At 42.0% G+C, this 19,758-nt stretch overlaps 1 protein-coding gene across 7 annotated transcripts in view; it reads right to left on the reverse strand.

The window, feature by feature from the left end:
• Nucleotides 1–19,758, reverse strand: part of TEDC1 (tubulin epsilon and delta complex 1) — a 67,567-nt gene that overhangs the window by 43,115 nt on the left and 4,694 nt on the right. For 2 of the 7 annotated variants that reach the window (XM_064427454.1, XM_064427456.1), the window contains exons 3-6: nt 17,695–17,897; nt 10,285–10,575; nt 6,018–6,176; nt 417–515 (exon numbers count right to left, since the gene is read on the reverse strand). In XM_064427454.1, coding sequence (XP_064283524.1) covers nt 417–515; nt 6,018–6,176; nt 10,285–10,575; nt 17,695–17,897 — 752 coding nt within the window. Of the gene's footprint in view, nt 1–416; nt 516–6,017; nt 6,177–10,284; nt 10,576–12,239; nt 12,802–17,694; nt 17,898–19,758 lie in introns of those variants that run through there. The other 5 variants (XM_064427458.1, XM_064427457.1, XM_064427455.1 and 2 more) reach the window with 5 other exon arrangements.

Here is a 19,758-nt window from a genome sequence, read left to right on the forward strand (position 1 = left end):
AACAGTAGACTGGGAAAAATGATGTTTTCCTAAGAGGTTCTGTCTTGCTCAGGCAGGGCCACAGGCAGACACTGGGCCTGACTAGCCCAGATGTGGTTACTTGCAGGATACAACAGCAAGTCAGCCAACTTATCAGGAGTGTTTTATTCTGCAAGCCTTTTCTCCAGTGGCACTTTCAGTCAGGTCTCTTCCCACTTCATGTCTATCAGGTTTTATCAAACTTACCCTGATACCTTTGGGCTTATGCTCTATCAAACCAAATTTGGTGAATACAAATAAGTGAAGAAACTGAAAATTCAATATATAAGCCCTTATTTCTGCTGGAAGCTAAGTTAAAAAATGTTATAAGGAATGCAGTCTTCACAATGTTTGTGTAAAGCATACTGAGCATCCAAGAATTACAGGAGAAGCATTACCTGCTTGTAGTTCTCTGGTTGTCTAATGAGATCTGTTTCTGTGACAGAGAAATGTCCGAGGTTCTGGTCCATGTGGGAGCCACTTGTGAATAAATGGATCTGGAACAGATTGATTTAAGGATATTTATCAGAGCAAGGAGCAGATCATTAAGATCATTAACTACCACCCAACAGCTGCAGGGGCTGGCAGGGTGATGTGACCAGTGCTCACAAAGCCTTTCCCATGGACATGGACAAGTGTGAGTGCTACCACCAACACAACAGCCAGAATGGAAAAGAAGGAATAGGCACCACAACCACCTCACAAAATGGTGCATCTGGTAGCTCTGCCAGAACCATGTGCAGGAATTGCAACCACTGCTGCCACAGGAAAACTGAAGGTTTCTCTCTTCATCCTGTCTTGAAGTCTTTTTCCTTACAGTACACACGGCTGGGTGCATGGCATGAAAGGAGAAACCATTTACACAGATAGCAGCAGTCCTAACTGAGCTAAAGTATACTCTCAGAATATTTTTTATTTCTTTCTCTAAGTAGAAAATGCTACCTAGTTACAGTTAGGTTCTCTTTTCCTGCTCTATACTGTTGGCTTTTGCTTACCAAGACCTTGTCCCAGCTGCACTGGTGATAGTATCATCAATTACTTGATGAAGAAGCTTCCCAAGTTAGTCAAGGGAACAATAAAAAGCAATTCCTCCTATTCAGAGCTGATCCCTTTGTAACTGTAATAACTGCAGCTGCCAAACAAGATAGCAGTGCACATTTGTCAGACAATCACTCATATTTCATTAATATTTCTGCCAGAAGACAGAGAATGTTTCCTGCTTTTCTTCCTTTATTCTAATTCGAACTTTATCACACACTTGGGTATTGACAACTATTTTAAAGTTGACAGGCACTGGGTAATTATCAACCCTTCAATGAAACTTCAGAATATTTTAGCGTTCCTTTCCCAAAACTCACTGCTGGTGACAACCATCTGTCACATGTGCAGAGCTATGCGAGTTTAAAAATAAAAGAGCACCTCCCCACACAATGTTCTTCCTTTCCACTGCCACTCCTCTCTCTCCCTGCTGCATTCTTGTGTAACTCTGGCTGCCAAACCTTTGCGCCCTCAGCCCCAGCAGGGAATTTCAGCCCCTTCTGGCAGCAGCATCCCTGGGTAAAGCCCAAAACAAATAGAGTAAAGCTGTAACAACAGAGGAATAAGGCGCTCCCCTGAGACCACACTGGATGGATACTGAAATAATCCAGTATTTATATTTTTGCTATCTCTTACTGATGGCTAACAGAAGATAAACAAGGCTTAAAGTGGGAAAGAGCACCAAAGCAGAAGTAGCAGGTGAGAGGGTGAGAGGCAGAAGGTGCCCAGCTGCTGCTCCTTGGCACTGGAACACCCCGAGGTGGAGGCAGCTCTGATTTAACCTCTGCAAGAGAGCACAGGCACAGCCCCCCACACTCAGCACCACTTCTGGGGAGTTTCCAGCACCAACTCCTAAATGCCCTTGAGCTCACTCAAGCTGCTCTCCCTGCAGGGTGCCTAATTCACCTAGAGAAAACGAAAAGGGGGCTTGCTCATGGTTCACATCATTCTCATTCCACATGAGAGGAAAAAATCCTACTGCATTAAAGAATGTGCTTCTGAGATCTAATGGCAAATTCACCTTAGGGGAAAAAGCGAAGATTTTCAAACCAAATAGACAAAAAAATATATAAATAAACAAGGTAGCAATTCCCAGAGCAATGTGGTAGATTTTTCATGTCAAGATACAGATGCATCTAACAATTGCAGTTTAGCTCACTCATAAATTACTGACAATGAGGTAATTACCCAGCACCAGTCCCTGCCCTCTATTATTCAGAGATCAAGACTTTGTCCTTGTCCTTTTACTCTTACTACCTCAGATACATAGATACAACCCATCCAATCTGCTGCACTACATCTTATTTTATATTGTTATCATCTTAGAGGGGGCACAAGAAACTCCATTTGTAGGTGGTAATTCCCAGTGCTGCTCTGCATTCTTACTGACAATACAACTCTTAGTTGTATTAGTTTCCAAGCATATTGAAACCATTTTTGTTGCTTTACCATGATCTGATAATTCCAGTTATGTTAAACTCTTCTTCTTCTATGACTGAGAATTCCATTTAACATCATTTTACTCTTACTAACCCATATGCACAGCCCATAATCAGATGTCCACCTCCTGAAAAAAAAAATCATCTCTGAGCCTGGTCTAATCCTCCATTACTTCAGGATGGAAAATAACACCAGGATATCCATCAGTTTTGCAGAAACTCACCTGTTCTTCTGTTTTTTATAACATGCCAACTGTGGCACAGTGCATTTAAGAGAGCCCCCCAAAAATGAAAGCTTTAAACTATACCGGTTCCTTCCTGTTTTGCTGAAACCATGCAAGGCTTCTTATTCACATTTTTTAAGGCAAAATGGTAACTCAAAGACTAAATAAAAACAACTGCTTCCTCCTATGAATTCAAGAGGGATCAAAACCCAGGCAGACAGATTCTTCTGGCATTTGACAGAAACAAGAAGAAAGAGAACAGAAGGAACCAAGAGATGTGCCTTAACCCAGTAATTTATTCTCCACGTTCCCATGTATTTGAAGGCACACCAGGTAAATATGTACCACTGAGAATTTCGAGGGAATTAGAATGGTATTACTACATTACACTTTCAAAGCAAGCCAACCTGTCCATGTTGAGAAGCCATTAAAATGTTATTCAACAGCTCATTGCCTCAGGCTGCAAACTTCCTCAGAAAGAGAGAGGTGAAGATTTCCCTCAGGAAGTCTTCCTCCTACAGCAGGACATGTGTGCTTCTGTGAGCTTCAACATGCCTTCTGGGAGCTGCAGTCGCTGAACAGCAGCTGCTCAGAGCTCCCAGCAAAGAGGAACAGCCAGGCAGGCCACCTAACATGCAATTCCCAGCACAGGAGCAGCTGTGGCTCCAAGGGGCTTCCCTCTCTTGGGGACTGCAGAACTTCAGCCCATCCACCTCAGGCGGCTGCAGGCAGGATGGAGTAGACAGAGGACACAGCAATATTCCTACTAAAAAGTACAGAGTGGAAGGAAGAGCAGTCATCTTCTGAGTAAGAACATTTTTTCCAACTGTGTTGCGTTCTTCTCAGAAAGGCCCAAATAGAAAATGGCATTTCAGAGCCTGTGTGAGTCACAGAATGAAATCTGCAGAAGTGTCGCCACCAGTTGACAAAAATTATAGCTCCTGATGAGCAGTAAATAAGATTGTTCCACAGCTGAGACACATAACCTGGTACCTTATTAAACAGAGAGAATAAAAGCCGTAATTATCATTTTGTAGAGAAAGCCCTCTGTAAATCTGCCAACATAATTAAAAAACATAACACTCATTAGCCTTTTGCATACTGTGTTTGTGGTTTATTAGAGGAAAGCAGCAGCTCATATAGAGGTCATACTGGGTCAGTTCAGTCTTCTAACACATAGAATAGTTTAAAAGTTTTGAAATTAATGCAGTAGTAAAAGCAATTTCTCTAGAAAGAGTCAGGAAATATCAATTATTGTTTATACAGCTGTTAAATTGTGCAAGTATGTTATATTTTGTGTTACCCTAAATGCTAACATTAATGTGGCACTGTAATGACGTCTTTCCAAAGCTACATTTACCTTTCTATTCTCCTGCTTTTAATTCAAACTAAAATATAAATGAGAGCACTGCATTTTATTACAGCTCTGAACAGAACTCCCACAGCTGCACACATAATACCAGTGTGGGCTCACATGTGGAGGAGCTGGGCTCAGTTCCATCCTCCTGTGTGTACCTCCATGGTGGCAGCCCTGACTGTGACAGTCACCACCAGCACCACTGCTGCCTTCAGCTTCACCCAGCAATGACTGCTGGAGAAGGCAGTAATGACAGCTTTGGGAAACTGGATGAACAGAGACACAATTCTCCCTCCTGCCTATTCCTCCAGATTCTGGAAATTGTGAATTTCCAGAGCAGCATAACTAACCTGTCTCTTGTAGTTGTCTGATTGTCCTACCTTTAGCACACATTTTGCCTTAGATAGCCAGAAAGGGGGAAAAAAGTCCAAGTTTATTTCAAAGTACAACTCCCACAGGAGGGTCATCATCTCTCATCTCCCCTGCCAACAAGTTTTTAGCATGTTGCCCCATCAGCACAGCTCTTCATTACCTCAGAGCCTCATTTGGACCGCTGAGAATATCTCTGTTTGTACTCCAGCCCTAGGTCTGACCTGCTCTTAATTCTTCCTCGGCCTCATTAACTGCAAGCTGAGGCACTGGAGCTGCCTAATGATTTGTTACTGTCAAGTCTCACATAAATCAGAGCACTGATGATGAGTTATGGAGGCACTTGCCTCACCTCCTAGAAAAACCAGCATACCTTAAATAGAGGTAGTTTATCAGGGGGAGAAGGTGCCAATCATTTCATGTGAGATTCACCTCCTCCAGCCCCACCACGGTCTGTGATCACAGTGCAAAGGCCAAGGACTGCACGGGCACTCACAGGGAATTGCCACCTTTGCTCCCAGACCAGGGAAGCACATCAGCAGTGGTCAGAGAGAAGCAAAAGGTTATTTTGGATGCTACACACACAGCACTAGGGTTGTCCATCAGACATCTGCCCCAGCAATCAGTTCACGGAAAGAACAAAATGTAACCTCATTATAGTTTTTAGCACTGCTCTGTCAGACACAGGATTAAAACCAAGAAAGCATCTTCATTCAAAGGTGAAGGTGGTTCTGATAACTTTTTGATGTTTACTTTGGGAAGAAATTTCCCCAAACTGTTTTTAGTCTCAAAAAAAGGTTTTCTGTGAAGGTTTTGAGTACAGTAATAGCTCACTCCATTTAAGTTATTTAAAGATACATAAATGGAGAAAGGGGACCTAGGGAAAGCAATACATACTAACTTTTAGGACTATCTTAAGAACTGTATTTTTTCATTTGTTTCTGGAGTCACCACCACTTTGGGACTGAAGGCTGGTTCCATCCTAAACAGATATAATGCTCCCAGATATCTGTGATTAAACACACATCTAAACACTCATAAATGGGAAGAGAACTGGAACCTTAGCAGTGTAGGGATCATTATTGATTCCTGATTTAAAAGCAGGTAAATTTTGGGTTCTGCTGAGATGTCCCCTAGTACCTTGGAGAGAGATTTTGCATTTTATTTTGCTATTACTTTCAATATTTATGCTTAACATTTTGAATCCACATTTCCAGTGAAGTTATAGCTCTGCATTGCTACTTCTTGTCTGGGGAGCCTGAATGCTCTGTCTTGTTTCTACCAGGAATTTGCTGAGAAAAACAGTAGCAGCCTGTGGTTGCAGAAGTGACTGATGTGCAAACCTGCAAAAGAGACTTTTATACAATTACAACCTTACAAACACTGAACATATACATTTTCTCATGGTTCTGCCACACTGGGGAAAGGCAGAGGTGCTTCTATTTAGAATGATTCATTCTTACCTATAGAAAATGCAGAACTAGCAAACAAGAATAATTTGTACATTTAGCTCTAGCTGACAAGGCTTTTAAATAATAAACTATGTCATAGTGAGTTAGAAGAATCATTTACCTTGTGCAAAAGTTTGCATTGCTCTTGGTGCTGAGCATGCAAACTGCACCACTGCAACCTCAGCCTCCCGTTCAACCACTGCAGGTATCGAACATCCACCCTGTCCTCAGGTCCTGCTTCACTTGTGCCTTCCTGGCTCTCGGGCAGATCATCTTCACACTGAAAGCAGGAAACAGTACCAGCCTGGTTTTAATTAGTTTCAATATTTTCAAGTCATTCAGCAGTGAACATACAAGATATACAGGCCAAAGAGAAGAAAATCGCCCTAAAATGAAGTCAATTCCAGCAGCACAAAGAAATTAGAATTCAGGACTAGGAACAGCCTAAACAAGTAGAGAAGTGTGGAATAAATATCAGCTTCTCAGCTGTGACATAGTCAGCTGTCTCTCCTTCCATCTTTCATTTTCCATACCCAGGAAGACACAGTGTTCCTGAGACAGCAAGCATGTTCTTTACCCAGATGGGAAAAACTGTATTTTGATGGCATTCTATTATGTCAAAGAACATTTAAAAAAAAAGATTTAGCTCCTGCAGTGTCTTCCTGAGACCCCATTTTATAAATCAATAACTTATACAGGGACAAAATTGTGGGCCTGTGCTTGCCCAGCTATTTTCTTTTCTCCATCCAGCATTTCCCGTCTGGCAGGATTGAGGAAAAGAAAAAATCCTGCAGCTGGCAGAGACCAGGACTCCACAGAAGCACTCCCAGCTACAGTTGTATCATCTGTCTTGTTTTGCCTTTTTCTAGAGTAATTTGGAAGGAAGAACAGAGAAGCAAAGAGTTTCCATTTGTTCATCTTGTCCAACTTTTCTTCTGCTGCAGATGAAAACCCAACAACAGCCAACACCTTCATCTTCTGCATGAAATTCCTGCAGCACATTTCTGTCGTATCTCTTTCCAGGAACACGGGGAATTCCACCTCCCCCAGCCCCTTGCACAAAGAGATCATTCACATGTACAGACAGATCTTTCCGTTTTCAGCTAACACTCCTGCAATTGCAAATTAAAAGGGGAAGAAGACATGGGTAGTTTTATTTCTGATGCCAGTAATACCATTTAAAGTAAAGCTTTCTATTTCATGCAATCTATGGGAATTACACACAATAAACACAACCCATTATTCCAAATGTTTTAACCACAACATGTCGTAAGAAGCAGAAATAACACAGAACTGCAAAGACCTGGTTATTCAGAATGGATGTTTGCCATTCTGAAAGGAAATATCTCCCAGTTCTTAGACTCTCAAGACATTTCTTTTAAGTAGAAATTTAAAAAGCCTCTTTGAAACATGTTTCAGAGTTTTGACTGTTTTCAAGAAAACACTTAGGCAGCTATTTGGACCTACAGACCTTGATGGTATTTAAACATATGTGCTTCCCTGCTTTACAGATTTCCATGTTCAGTAAAATCTTCAAAAGATCCAGTTGGCAGGCAAAGCTTGAATGTAGTTCCAATTTGGATCCTAAACTAACAATGCAAACTGTAAAATGAAGAGATTTAATCTTGCCTTAAATGCAGATTTCAACAGAAGTGGGTGTACAACCATGATCAAATAACCCCCTAACACTTGTTTTAACCTTAAATATCTCCAGCTGACAGGACCTCTATTACAATGAGTGCTCCTATTCTTTATAAGCACAAAAATGGTGTTCTGGTCACATACCAAACTGTATCAGTATTACAGGTTTGTTCCCTTTTGCTCTGTGGCTCAGAAAAACACATGCTATAAATCACAAAGGTGCAGGGCTGGTAAAGGGTTTCTCCTTTTAAAGGCACAGATTCATCTTTAACAAAAAAAAAGAAAAAGAAAAAAGAAAAAAAGAGTTTGTGCCAACTCCTATGTCCCTCTTCTTCCTCTGCTCCTTTGTCTCCAAGGCACTGTGTCCTAGGACACTGCAGCCCAAGCCAAGTACCCCCACAGCTCAGTTTTGCCCCAGACAGGATGGTTTCAGGACCAGGACACCATGCAGACATGATTCCCAAGCTGCCCATTAGCATGGTAAGCCAAGCAGCTGGATATTAGTCATGGCAGCAGAGAAAACCCACGTGTAAAGAACACTAAAACACCTCACATAAGCAGCTAGAAAGCCACAAGGCCAAAGACAGACTTGGGAATCCCAGATTAAAATCTGCAGTGTCCATAATTTACAGTCCTACTCCAACTTCCCTGGTTAGAGGTTTCAGAACAGCACAAATACTGCTCTCCTGGGGATTTATTTCAGGAAGGAATGGCATTAGACTCGATTGCTTTGGCAGTACAGTGACAAACACCATGCAGAGCTAATTTTATTGTAGCAACCTGCCTTATTAATATTAAAATAAGGAAGCTAGCCAATGCATTTTTAACAGGATCTCTCCATTATTTATTTCACAAACTGCACAAAAAATTTACTTTTGCTATGAAATACTTAGCCCAGCATAAAGTAAACAAGGTAAAAAAAAAAAGGTCTTGCATATTATACTGTGACCTCAATTTCCAGTCCCATCTTCACAATCTAAGACTATTTACTGCTCTCTTAGGGGGTGAAAAATCACTAAAACACCAGCCCAAGCTACAGGCTTTGCTTCGAGTATCACTGTGAGTTTATCTAATCTATGCAGCAGTCCAGGTACACACCCACATTCACTCTGAGATACAGAAGTGCAGATTTTTTTAGTCCAGTTCACAGGGAGAGCAGCCAAGACAACCACCCAGAGACCCCAGTGGTCTTCCCACACTTGGAATGCTCCATGCCACTTTTGGAAGAGATTATTCCAGAGAAGCATTTTGCTTGCAAACTGTTTGCTGCAATTAATGCTTCCCTCTAATTCCATTTCAGAGAAGGGATGTGCTTGGATCAAGTCGAGGAATTGGTGCCACAGCCTTGCAGTTCAAAAGTCACATGAGCAAATATCAATGCCCTCATCACCATGCTGAGCTTTTTCCCATCACTGGTGATACCTGAGCTGGTCTGGTCAAAATGGGTGATGTGGACCTGCCAGAGCACCCCTGAGCAGTGTAACTTAGGAAAGCTGATTAAGCAGAAGATAGAATAAAGCTCCTCACTTCACTCCCACCATAACTCACCCCAAAGGAGCCTGCTATCCTAAAAGCTCCAAGCACTGCTGTTAGAAGTTTTCAGTATCCACTCATTGGCAAGACTAAGAAAAGCAAGCACAAGCCTGATCAACGTGACAAGCATACATTTACATGAGCTCCCTCCAAGCCAGTTTGTGAACTATCACCTTGCCCACACTTCAGCAGAACCAGCTCTCCTGTGGTAAAAGATCCAGGAGAAATAAACAGCTAAGCCCCAGAACAAATACCCCTTCCAAGACACCACCCATCCCGGTTAAGGTAGCTCACAAATGAACAAAACCTACCCCAGACTCACAAATAAACCTTAAATACACCTAAACATGGTTTATGTCCCAAAAGCATATATTTAAGAATTTCTGCAAGACAGCCTAGAATTCAGTCTTTAACACACAAGTTCTGCCCTAAACATTCCATCCCAAGCTATTTCAAGTCAAATTACAAAAAAAGGTGTCAGATCATTCCCAAAAAGTGTGAATAGGCTTGTGGTTAGACAATGCAGTAAGTGCATTAAAAGCAACAACACTGCCAAAGTCCTCCTGGCAGAATTGTTCTGAGCAGACAAGTCAGAGTCATGAAATACAGTGAACTGAAAAAAGACACCAGATATGAAAGTACTCAGAGGAAAAGAATAAGGGGTGGGAGAAAGGAGGGTGTGAAAAAGACATGGTGCTTTATCAATTTTCAGCCACATTCCATACGTCTCAGGAAACAATTTGCATGCAATGTGCTTAGAGAGAAATTAAAGATTAAGAACTTTCAACTTCAGCAGCAGAAATGAAGTTGCTCTTTTTGGTTTGAAATACAAAGCAATCCCATGTTATCAGAAATCAGAGAGCAGGTGTACCAACAGTGGATGGAGATAAATTAAACAAGTAATTCATCATATAAATACTTCATCAAATTACAAACAGGCACCAGTGTGTTTACAGACATGTGAGAAGGGAGCATTTTTTCCACTACTTGCTCTATTTGAGAATTTTAGTGACTTGTTATGGAGTAGATCTTGCTCTGCTCATATATTTTGAATTACTAAAACTCCAAAAACTGATTTAATGCAAAATTCCTTGCAGATCCAATGATATGTCATTAGCAGGACTACAGAGGAAACACTCTGCTCTGCAACTTCATCTAGACTTTCTACACTATTCCTACTGATATAGGAATCTTTAAGGCTTATAAATCCTTACCTTAATAAATTCACTGTGCCCCGTGCAGGCAATGGAACAGAAAAGGCCGTGCTGCCTGCACTGCTGTAAAACATGGAGATGGCAGGGCTGGCTCCCCCAGAGATGCTCTTTTCTGACTGTGAGCTGCCACCTGTCGGCCCAGGATAGAGCCCAGCTCATCCCCACCGAGCTCTGGCTTTTCCCAGGCATCTTCCCAATCCTCCCAAGCAGCCTCTCTGCCTCCACATCTGGACAACCAGCAAACAATCTGCTGCTCTTGGAGAAGCCCATGTTACCCATGGAGAAACAAGCCTGCTGGAACATGGATAAGACGTTTAAGCCATGGAGAGATGCACCAGGTCAACCCCTGACACTAATCCTTGAGCAGAGCAACACAAAGCAGCTGCCAGCTGAACCCTCCAGCGCTCGCCCCCAGCCCACTGCTCACCTGCACTGACTGACTCCAGGTCTAGACGGAAAATATTCACTCAGTTACCACTCAGATCTGAGCTACTCCAAACCCACAGCCTGGGATCACAAAGGTGGGTAGGAGCACATTTAGACCCTCACTGCAGGGCTCAGGAAAGGCAAGGCAGTCACATAAATCAAGGCAATAAAGTGCTTCTGCAGCTTTTACTGAGCGCTCATTCCGAACCACTCATAATTCAGACATTGGTTTTGATGTGACATAACATATGTTAACTTCTGTAATTACACATCTTTAAACAGAACAGAGTTTTTTGTTGTTTTTTTCCTAATTAAACACCATAGCCAGAAATAACAGTATCAGACATGCTTTCTCAATTAATACAGCCATATATCTATCTGCAGGGGGGAAAATGTGAAAAGGAACAATCTGAACAGATGAATGCAAAAGGGACAACACTATTTTCATTAATAGCACCATAAACAACACTAAATGGATTTCCTCATAGACAAGGCAGGATCCAGATTAGATTTATGCAGGGAAAGATAGATGGTGTAAAAACCCATTCCCACATGGTGCACATACCAATTAAATCTCCAGATATTTGCATAGAAGAGCAAGTTTTCCACAAACATAAGCACTCACAACATTGAAGTTACGCCTGTATCGCGCTCAGCAATTAAAATTAAAAAGTGAAGTCCTGTGTTTCCACAAGGCCTTTTAGCTTTTAAATTTCTATGCCTCTTAGAATTACTACTCACAACAGCACTCCCAAGAGCTTACTCTTGGCAAAGAGTGAAAAAGAGAAGGTGCTGAGGGAAGACAGAAAATGTGAGCAGCTCTTACCCATGCCTGCCTTGTTCAAACAAGCCTCTCTGGCAGTAGCCATGGGCCTGAGGCACTAGAGCACATCAGTCCTTTATCCCATCCCTCCCCACTCATTTGGGAGGCTGTTTAAGAGCTCTGCAATACAGCAAAAGCACGATGCCTTTAAATGAGCTCAGCAGTGGTGCCTAATCTTTGGAGCTGCAAGGTTTTAAAAGAATGTTAAAATCCCAAAGCTCACTGCATTACATATTCAGACAGAACATGGCAACTAAACATCCTAAGACCAACACGTGACAGGGTAGACCTTAACTGGGAGAGCGTTCCGCAGGGCTCATGAAATGCAACACACAGATAATGCCTTGCACTGCTTTTTTTCCCCTGCCTGCAGCTGTAGTTCCCCTTGCCTGTAGCCATTTGCTCCACTGGGGCAAGAGGGGAGCCCCTGGAGATAGAAAGATGCAGCTCCCTGCAGCAACACCTGGAGCTAGAGGAACAGAGGGGAACAACACCTGCCCTCCAGGAGAGAGGAGACAGAGCTCTGCCATGGGTAAGAGCCTGCCATGGCCTTCTCCACAGGTTCCTGAAGGAAAAGTCCTCCTGAGGGAAAAGTGCTTTATTTCAAAGGATCCTCTCAGCCTTAGACCCAGGTTGCTGACAGTGGGACACCAAAAATAGATGTTCTCATTTAACTCCAAAGGCTGTGAAGATAATCAGAACGTACCAAAGGCACTGGCTGCTCCCCGGCACTGGAGGGCAGGAGAGGCACTGAAACATCTCAAAATCCCTCTTGCTTCCCCAACAGCCAAGGAAGGAGCTCCCTGTGCTGGACTTCAGCAAAGCACCAGTATGACCATGGTAAACCTTCCTACTAGCACGCCAGTCCTCATCATTTTCTCCTCACACAGCTCAAGGGCCTGTTTGCTGAACCCCATCCGGAACACGTCAGCTGTAATGTCAAGTTCAAGAAATTTTGCAATTCAGACATTACCAGAGACACAGCAAATTCAATAAATTATAAGCCTTTCTGATCAGCTCAGACTTGTCTTTTAGAGTGTTTTACTTTGACATGCTGTCTAGAAAAAAACCCCACCTCTTAATTGTGCATTCACTGTGTCAAGCAAAGACAAATGTTGGTAACTGCACATCTTCCAGTGTAGCACAGGAAGAAGGTCCCACGAGGAGTACAAAGTATGCTACAGACTTGCCAGTCACAATGAGGTGAGGAAAATTCTGCAGGAGAAACCTCAGGGATACTGCACCGTCTGTTCAGGTTTCACAGAAGGCTTTTAAAAAAAGAATGTTCCTTAGCAGCTACTGAATCCAGCAACAGTAATAGCAGAAAAAGGGCAAAAACATAAATGGTGAGAGTTACTAGGAAGACAGGAGGACAAAGAGAATAGACGTGTAAGCTGAGGGAATAAGGGAGGAAAACCAAAAAATGAAAGCTGACAGACTAATATAGCCCATAAAGATCTGGAAAGTAATTACGCGTCTGAGTCAGAATCAATAAGGTTAATAAAATTCCCTCCTCTGTCCTCACTGGAATTGATGAAGACATGGAAAAAATGCAGAAAACTACTTTTCACTGAAACTAGAGCCCAAGGTTTCCTGGTTTTCTACTGGGGGAAGCATTAAGCTTGGCTGCTACTTTAACACTTTCCTCTAATAACATGGTTTATGGAACAGCAGTGACTGTCAAGTTTGCTGTAAAAGAAAGGCATTGCAACAACACTGGACCAAGCATAAGCCTTACACTACACTGGAAATAGCCAGTGGGCCAAACTAGACCATGACAAACAAAAGATTAATCAAATTGCAAACCTAAGGGTCAGAAGGCATGTTTATCTTAATTTTGCCCACCAGAAGTAATTAAACTGAGTTCACTTTGGCATGCTAGAGGACACATGCATGAATTCCAAGCACAAGAGACATAACAGCTCTATTTGTTGATTACTACAAATTCATAAAAGGGGAGGAGCATCCAATTTCACTCAGAGGGCCCAAAGCAGACAGGGGAATTAGTGGAAACAAGAACCAGTGTTTGTACAACATCTCCTGATGATCATGAGGGATATAACATCACTACATCCATTTAAAAAGCTCAACAGCCTCCACGCGTAATCAAATTACAGGGCACACAGATTCATTTCAGCTGTAGAAATAAAAGAAACACAGGCAGTATTCCTCCCTGGAAACAGGAAAAATATGTGCTCACAAAGTACTGCTATTACCTGCTCAAACCATCACAGATTTGGAGAAAGCTGGGACGGTATCACTGAAATTTAAAATGTGAGGTAAATATGAATTAGTCAAATATTGAATGTACTAAAAAGGCAAGTTTATATCAATTATATGCTTCTCAGAGAGAATGAGAAATCCCCGGGTGTGCCTCACAAGTTCAGTGAAGGAGACAGTTTCAGCTACAGGTTTTCAGCTGTGTCTTGTACACTAGGATTTGTTCTGTGTGAATAGGAATCAATAAATGGCACTTGAGAATAATCTGCCTGTACATGATCACCAAAGCAACAGAAGACGTTGAGACATCACAGCAGTGCATATCTGAGATGGAAATCCACAAGGGGTGTCAAAAGCCTTTGAAAACCATGCCCATCAATTACTAGTCCAGTACTTTAATGCAATTAACAGGCGAGAATTCCCAAGCAGACACTTCAGTGCATCGATGTGAGCCTCCAATTCAGATTGTACTTAAGTCTTTATAGATCCAACAGAGTTAGTGATTACTTCTTCTAAAGAGCTGGCCCATGCAAGGTTTGAACTTTCACTTACTGCCTCTGGAGCCACCAACCTGCTGACAGATGAGCACAGTAAATTCAGAGCACCTGAACTGCTGCAGCCCAGCTCTAGAGTTTATCATGCATTATGGATCCCAGTTTATCATAGATTATGGATTCCCTCCTCCTTCCTCTGCTCCTCCCTCACAGCAACACAGTTTGCTCCTTTAACTGTTTCCCCTCCCAGTTTATAAAATTCATATGCTAGAAGAGAGCATGGCTAGGGAAGGTTCTTCAGCCCTGCTCACTGGGGCAACCTGGCACAGGCACCAGGCTCCTGGCTCAGGAGACACTGCAGCCCCGCCAAAAAACACCATCTGGAAGTGCCCTGAAGGAATCTCTTACCTACCACACAAAAGCAGCCAAACCCCAGAACCACCCCAGGCTACCAGCCATGCCTGTCCTTGCCCCAACTACCTCAGAGTGAATTCTGACTATATTGGCACTACCCCTCACCACCTGTCATCACCTCTGAGTTTAGAATTTCAGGAATCACTTAACTTTTGGTTCTGAAGATGTAAGTACATGTAAAAGTCAGCTTGTGGAAGCTTTTCCCAGCTCAGGTTCAAAAGATTAAGGATTCCAGGCAGAGCTTGAGCTCCTTGTCCATCATGTGTCATGAATACCCTTGTACCTCTAAAAATCCTTTAGAGCTGATGGAAGTGTTCAATTTGCAGGGAAAGAAAATGGTGTTGCTAAGGAACTGCAAAGGAAAAAAGGCCAGAGTGTGGTAGCCTGAAATGAAATTATTTAAATTAATTGGCCATTGATATGTTGGGTATTTGGCATATTATCAGCAATTCAGCAGGCTTTGTTCTAAACTTAGGCTGAAAGAACAGTCAGAACATGATTGTACACTTAATTTAGGGATTAGCACCATTCTCTCTTCTCACACAACAGATCCTGTTCATCTTTATGGATTTCAGACAGAATTTTAAAAGCAAACCACATGAATATCAGTTTGAACTACAGCTATGCCTACAGTTATTGAGAATCCTTTCCTTTTAAATGAAGACAAAGGGTAAGGATTCTCTCCAAATTTATTCTCACTGGTAGATCAACAGATGTACTTTTCCAGCAAGTAGTGGCTTTCACACTTTGCTCATTTTGGCAGAGATCTCAGCCATGCACAGAAACAAATGTATTTCATAGATTTTGTTTTGCAACATTTTCACTTCAGGAAAATTGTTTGTAATCATTAAAGATTCCATTCAGTGGAAGATTTTTCAAGTTCTTAACAGAATTTAATTTATATTGTTTTAAAGAGCATTCCCTTTCTTTCTCCTATTTTTTGAGACAGATCTTTCCCAAATTAAGGTTTTTTTCCTCTTCTTTTACTTTTTTCCTTCATTTTACTGAAATAGAAGAGAGTCAAGACTGCAGAGACTACACGTCTGGTGTGTTAACTTACAACACGTCAGGTAGCAAAGTGACAACCTCGCCCTCCCCCTCTCTGAGATTTTGGCATTTTATTGCTGAACACTGGCTGACGAGCAGGCTTTGCCACATGATTACCTCACAAATAACAACAGCTAGCAAATAACAATATCTAACAACAATAAAACTTAACACTTTTATGAAACAAACAAACAACAGGCTTCCATGAGTGGTTTACAAGGAGCTGATTCACTGGCCAAAATAGGTGTGTGACCCACCCATGTCCTCCTCACCCACCACTGCCTCCTTGCATCTTGCCAGTGCATTCCTAGATTTTCATTTGGTTGGCTGAATTTATTGGTTTTGCAATGCCTAGTTGATCAAATAAAAGATAAGACCTCTCCCTCAAAATTCCATTTGTTTTAACTTTCTTGTGATGGAGAATCACAAAAGCCAGTAGTTATGCTGTAAATATATTCTTTTTTTTCCCCTTGTAAATATCTATTATTTTTATTGGAGCGCAAAAACTGCTGGATGAACACCATACAAGAAATGTTTCCATTTTTACAATGAGCTTTATATGCACAAGCTAACTCCAACTTACAGTATATACAATTTTTGTCTGGTCTATTGAAAAAAAAGTTTAGACTCTTAAGCCTTTCCAAACACTGTTTTGGACAGTTATGAAGTAAAAACATTTAATATTCATTCCAGCTTTTTGAGAAACACGAGTACAGCAGGTGAGAATTGAAGTGAAAGACACACCAGTATGTGTGGCCATAAGAGATAACATTATATTGTCATAGTTCTTTCATCCCTTTTTGGGAAATGCAAAACTTAAAGCCTTCAGAGAAAATAACACAGGTGCTGCCCCACTCCCTGAATTCATGTCACATTTCACTTGTCACTCTTTTGTAACAGAAATTAAGGAAAACTTTAACCAAAAAAAAATTTAAAAAACCAAAAAAAACCCCGGCTACTGCAGATGAAAAACAAGAAAAAGGTAAAAGAGAAGTTGAAAGTAAAAAGTTGTCCAGCAGTGTGTTTTTTCTGAAATCTCAAGGCACCCTTCACAAAAGTAGATGGCACTGCCACTCACAGCTCAGCCTCTTGTGCTCCCTCTTCTGCGTAGCAAATAATTGTAGTGCAGCAAGAGTGGTCCCTTTCCTCAAAATACTTCTTGTAATGTTGTTACAAAAAGGATTCTTTCCCTTGAACTGTTTTCCATTTGTACAAGTGTTTTCCTTCAGAAGACACTGTTTTTATATGGCAGCTTTCCTGCTTTGCTGCCCCCTGAAAAGGCTGCAGAAAACCAGGGGAAAAACATATAGGGGTTCAAGAAAGACCACACACTTTAGACTCCACAAGATAATCAGCAGGTAAGGCTTCCGACCTACAAAGTCCTTTGCCAAAAAACTAAGAAATTCTGCGAGCCTGTCATTTTGAAGCAGACTGAGCAGTAATTAGTGTCTGACAAGATGATGGTTACTTCAGAACAGACTTTCTATGTACTAACAGCTTTTATTAACGGAAAACACAACACACTCCAGTGTGTTGTCAAAGGTCATTAGTTACCTCAAGGGCAGGAGCTGCCATTTGAGACCTTGTTGTTTGCAAAAAGTATTATTTGCCTTACTCTTACCTGCTCTACCCAACAGTGCCAACACACCCAGCACTCATTGCTAACCTGTTTGCCTGCCCTGCAGAACCACTCAGAGCTCAGTCTGGGAGCCCAAGAGGCAGAAACAGAGAGACTGAAGAGACTCGCTTACCTCCACAGTGGTCTCACCCGCACCAGAAATAGGAATCAGGGAATTCAGGCAGGGGTGGGAGTTTGATAAAGTGAAAGAACCCCTAAGCTTTGCACATGGAAAGCTTAGAGAAGGGAAAGAAAATAGATGCTGGCCTTTTTTGAAGCTGAAGTCACTTACCTGCCAAGGCACCAGGAGAGCACCCATCACACACTGGTGGTGACAGGGTGGGGTGGAAGGACACAAGCATGCTCACCGTGCACACAGAGGTCTCATCCCCGGTCTGCACTCTGTTCCGAGCCAGGAGCTGCTCCAGGAGGCCGGGGCTGTGCAGCAGCCAGGAGAAGGCCAGCAGCAGCTCCCGGCTGCCCGCGGAGCCATCGGCCGGCAGCCGCTGGAGCTGGGGCCGGCCGTAGCCGTGGTACCACAGCGCCCACTTCACAAAGCCAACCTGGGCACCTGGGGAGCAAAACAACAGAGAGTAACACCCTGCAGCACTGCCTTCACCCCTCACTCCACAGCTGCTGCCTCCTCGGAGGGCAGCATGTCTAACCCAGACTAGGAAGAGAGTGGGGACTTAGTCTTTATCAACTGTCACTGTAGCCTTGTGTTAGAGATAGAAATTAGATGGATGAGATGCTTGGTTTTTGTGAAGAATAGCTGAATCTTTATTGTACATACCTTACTTTTGTATGGTATTAGAAGGCACTGTGTTTGAATTTAATAGGTTAGCAAATTAGTGAAACTCAGTTGATTGGTAATGGCTAATGTACATGTTGATCAAATTGCTTTCTTTCTAGATAGTTTATATTTTTTCTTCATGGATTCTCACGGGATAGACTTCTTATTTTTGTAGGTGCGAACTCTCTCATAATAATAGAGTTATTGTTATATAAACATATATATATTATATATATATTGTTATATAAAAAATAGATTGTTATATAAATAGATTGCTATATATTGTTATATAAACTGATTTTTATTTTTATAATTTCTTTTTCTCATGGGAACTTAACAGGTTAGTTTATCCAGAATAGCAAGGTTTAAACCATGTTTTAGAAGGTCTTTATTTTATAAGGTTTTATCTATATGCAACAATCAACAACTGGTGAAACACAGGAGGGAAAGGATAAAAGCCTTCTTTATATTGCCCCATTCCGATTGCAAGAACTGCTCAGGGAAAAGAAGAAATTCAAAGTCGGGATCAAGACCAGTAATGGCCTCGTGGAAATTAACACAGGCAACAAAGGCAACTAGCCACCCCCACTACAATGGGACTCCAACTCACCTATTCATTTTTTATGAGTCCCCAAGCATGCTATGAATTAGTAAACACTCTAAACCACTCTACTCCTGAACTAAACTGGAATTTAGAGATAGGAGTTTCACAGCCTGCTGCAAATCTCTGAGCGCCAGAGAGCAGAGATAATGCAGCACAGCACATGGGCTACTAAATTCTCAGGAATGCTCTGATCCATATCCCTTCACACCAGCAAATGTTACCTGACAGCTACAAGACAGGCACTGCAGGACTGTAAAATACTGAGGAAACATAGAGAAGGTTGTTATTAAAAAAGATTCTGCTCAATAAGCCTTGGCTCTGTACTATGTCAAAAACAGAATAAGAACATAATTAGGGGGACAATGAAAACAACACATACTGGCTAAGAACCACCAGGTGTAAAAGGAAGACCTGCTCAGAAAGTTTCTGGAGTTCTCTGAGGGCAAAAAGAAGCAAATGATTAAGGAAGATTCAACCAATGCAAGACATTTAGACTTCCCACTGGGATTCAGCTTGCACAAAGAAACCAAGGCACTGCAGTGGAGGGAGAGGAAAAGCCTTGGATCAATTACAAGTACCCAGCAGACAAGAACCAGAGGGCAGGAACAAACAGTGGTTTCACGTGAGGGCTCTGTGCTAAACAGCTGCTGCTCAAACAACTCAGAATGACACTTAGACAATGTGACAGTGACAGAAAACTTGGTGCTGATGTGATATTAGTAGTAAAGAATGCAGGCAGATCATGAAGGACTGCAGAACCTTGAGCCCAAGCTTTAAAACGACAGATAAAAGTATTTTTAGAAAAAAATGAAAAATTAAGTTCACAAAGAAAGAAGTGTTCCTAACTTTACTGACTTACAACATAAGACTGGACCTGGAACTGCTCCTTGGGCTCAGGAACACCATCTCAGATGATAAGGTTTTTAATGACAGTATCACAATTGGTTCTGACAGGCATCCAAAGGCAAACTCAGTGTGAGAAACCTAGCAAGGACACTGAACAGAACACAAATGCCCACCGTGACCCTTATTTCT

This window comes from Passer domesticus, chromosome 7, assembly GCF_036417665.1.
Source record: "Passer domesticus isolate bPasDom1 chromosome 7, bPasDom1.hap1, whole genome shotgun sequence".
NCBI classification, from domain to species: Eukaryota; Metazoa; Chordata; class Aves; order Passeriformes; family Passeridae; genus Passer; species Passer domesticus.